The 3,265-nt window shown below is 39.7% G+C and overlaps 1 protein-coding gene across 1 annotated transcript; it reads right to left on the reverse strand.

Moving 5' to 3' along the window:
• Positions 1–2,465: 2,465 nt before the first annotated feature.
• On the reverse strand, positions 2,466–2,813 carry LOC149258868 (uncharacterized). The gene has a single exon (XM_089438584.1). The coding sequence runs from the start codon at positions 2,811–2,813 to the stop codon at positions 2,466–2,468; it is 348 nt and encodes a 115-aa protein (XP_089294710.1).
• Positions 2,814–3,265: the final 452 nt, after the last annotated feature.

Here is a 3,265-nt window from a genome sequence, read left to right on the forward strand (position 1 = left end):
AATGTTCCTAAATCTACGCCAAGCCTTTTCACAATGGCCTTTCTCATTTCATTTGATTTGACCAGCAGCATAGAGTTACAGTAACAATTACCAGAAAACCAGACTTCATATTGTTGATGATAGAGCATCTCCAAACGTGTTGTGTTTAGAATGTGGGAGATCTGCAGAGAGGACAAGTGCACCTCTGAACGAAATCACATCCTGCGTTGGAGAAGAAACCAAAAAAAATGGTAACCCATTAGGTCAAAACAATAATGAAAAAAGCAGCTAAAACTAAACCCTAGTTATTTACCTGTATCTCCACAACGATTCATTCATGGCGTCGAGCTGGGTAGGTTGAGTAAATGCCGACGATCCGTCTGTGCAACTTGCGAAAGGATTCAGAGAACTACGGGGAGGAGCGTGCCGACAGAGGCATCTGTATACCTCTTCCTACGAATGGGGAGGAGGAATGGTGAGAATGCCAACATTCATTGTAATGCTTCAACTGTCATTGTAATGTATGAAATGTGTCCTTGTTACTTGAATTTATGCCTATATATCTCATTGTCATGGTTATGGATGATTTGTGGGCAGTCATTGTAATGGATCAAAACGTGTCATTATGCTTCAACCATGCATACCTTTCAGAATACAAAGAAACCACTTTCAAAGGCACTGTGAAGATGTGTGTTAGACACTAATTCTTTTTTATTTCATGATGTTTAATCGTGCTTTATAAAAATTTGATTTAAGTATGGTTTAAACATGTGTTCTAGACATGCAAAAAAGTCCCTATAGCGAATTTCATTCATTCAAAAAAATTAATTAAGAAAATGATTAACTTGCCTATTTTGATAGGGACCCCTATATTTTTGGCAGGTCCTATTTCCACTTCCATAGCAAAGTTAATGTTATGTCCTTACCCCCTCTGACAGTGGTAGACGAACTCCTTGACGTCATGGCGCCCTTACATAGTCGACCATGGATCATGGCATGCATCGCTCTCCGGCGATTACAGGTCACGTAGCTCCGGCGACTCTACCGTCTGTCGTGCTCCTACCCATCAACCCTGCCTGCCTCCACTTTGGCCTCCACTCTGGCGTGCAAGCACATGTCGGTCAGTGGGTTGCCTCCGCCTTGAATGCCACCACCAGACCGTACACTCATTTGAATTTGGAAACCCGCAGAAACAAGAACTTGAACCCGACCATTCATTATTCTAAGTTGGTTTGAAATTTGAAATTGAAACCGCGACATCTCGAATAATTCAGCGGTACATTTTCATTCAAGAAAGTTGAAGCTTCAGTCCAAAGACACCTTCGTCGAACACACCAGGGGCCTACTGAGCGTTGTCATGTAGGACATGTAGTTGAAGCTTTTTTTCTCCTCGGCTCCCGACATGGTACTGCAAAATATACACGTTGAAGCTGCCAAACCCAGGTTTTGGATGAATTCTTCACCGCCAAATTGGGGGATCTTTACGCCTAAGAAGACAAAGACATCATCGTTGAGATTTTAAAATCTCAGCCATCAAATATCATTCAACAAAAATTCTGTACCGTTATCAGCTGTAATGGGCACGACATCTTTTGTACTTGGCAGTCTTCATCTTCATCTTGATGTTCTCGAAGTTTTGATTGTGCGTCTCTGTTTCTTACATTTTATGGTTTTGTGTGTTCTAAAAATTGTATAGCTTTCTAATGCCTTGCTATAACGGAATTTCGTCGCGCAGGCCTTGCAAGAAGGATACCAACACCAACGAGGGGAGATGTTCTCACGAGGCAACAAATTATCAGATTGGAGTTTGCTTGTTCTGTATCTGTTAGGTGTCATGCTCATTTTCTTTCCCTTTCTTGTGATTTTCTCATATGCTCTTACCTCAAGGAGTCCATGCGTGGGCCCCTTTCTGAAGGTCAAGAAAGAAACACATCACAGGATGTTCGTAATGAAGATGGGGTGAACCGGAGCATGAAGGATATCTCAAAACATTCTGATGAACATTACGACATGAGAGTGACTGTGACTATGGCCAGCGATGAGAGGCCAACCTTCCTTGGTAAACCCACTTCTATGGCTGCAGGCATAGTTAATTAAAATCCCTTCCACCCCTCACTGCCTTGAGGTTTTTATTCGTTCTTGATTTTAATAATGTAGATTTGTCAGTTGAGGTAAGATATTTGTGTGTATATGTTTCATATTTTGTTGGAAACTCAAATATAGTCATCTTACTCTAATAAATTTAGAGTAAAAAATGAAATAAGAGAAAGCTATACCTCATCTGTTTTCTTTATAGGTTTTATGTTGTGGCAAATTATTCAACGGTATCATGCCTATACTGGCCTCAATGCCTAGGTTCTGGATTATATTATTTTTTCAAGTCTAATTTGCATAGTTAAAAGATAGCAGAGTGATGAATGTGAACATCAGGGTTTAAGTTTTTGTGAGCTTGTCATGTTGAATGGATTTCTAAATCTAATTTGAAGTTAAATGTTTACTTTCAGCAAGAAATTATAATCAAATGTATTCGTTGGAGAAAGCAGTAGCTCGGTTAAAGAAGAAAATTGAGATCTACACATTGGACAAGAATTTCTGCGGTGAAGCCATAAGAGAATGCACTTCGAGTGATAGAGGTGTTGGCATGGCAATTCTTTTGCAGGCCCTTCACTGGAAAACGTTTCGTGACAAATTGAACACATGTCTCCATCACTGATTTCACTTTCTTCGCTAACCACAGCTAATGATGGCAACACATCCACTACTACACGAAGGCTATTAGGCACTTCTTCCTCCGCGGGACTACTTATTTCTCCTTCCTCTGTAATGTCACCCATGCCAATATGGATAATTTCAGATCTGAAATGGAAGTTATACGTATAGTCCTCAAGATGTTGTTTGATCTAATGCCATGTGAATCTAGAATTCCATATAATTTGACCATGAAAGAAAAAATCCAGTCCTCGGTTGGGCTGGCGATGATCATGTATGTATCGAAAAACAATAGTATTATCAGGAAATGTAAATGTTGTTAGATAGTCTTCGCTCTCGTCATATTCACCTTCATTACTTCTAAAATGATTAACAATAGCTTCATGCCATCCAAAATCTAATTCACATATATCAATATTCTATGATAAACTCTCGATCTGAGTACTGACTCTGAGGAGAACAATATTCTATTGATGCAGTTGGTCATTTAATTCGCGTATACTAATATTATCTGATGAACTCTCCCCCAAAAGTTGGTGCTCGACATATGTCGACATCACCTTATGAAACCTCACAG

Source organism: Pinus tabuliformis, chromosome 6, assembly GCF_031772625.1.
Source record: "Pinus tabuliformis cultivar Carrire ecotype Pingquan chromosome 6, CPIR1, whole genome shotgun sequence".
NCBI lineage: Eukaryota > Viridiplantae > Streptophyta > Pinopsida > Pinales > Pinaceae > Pinus > Pinus tabuliformis.

Excerpts from the sequence above, each read along its gene's own strand:
- LOC149258868 (XM_089438584.1), bottom strand. The coding sequence starts at position 2,813 with ATGGGTGACATTACAGAGGAAGGAGAAATAAGTAGTCCCGCGGAGGAA.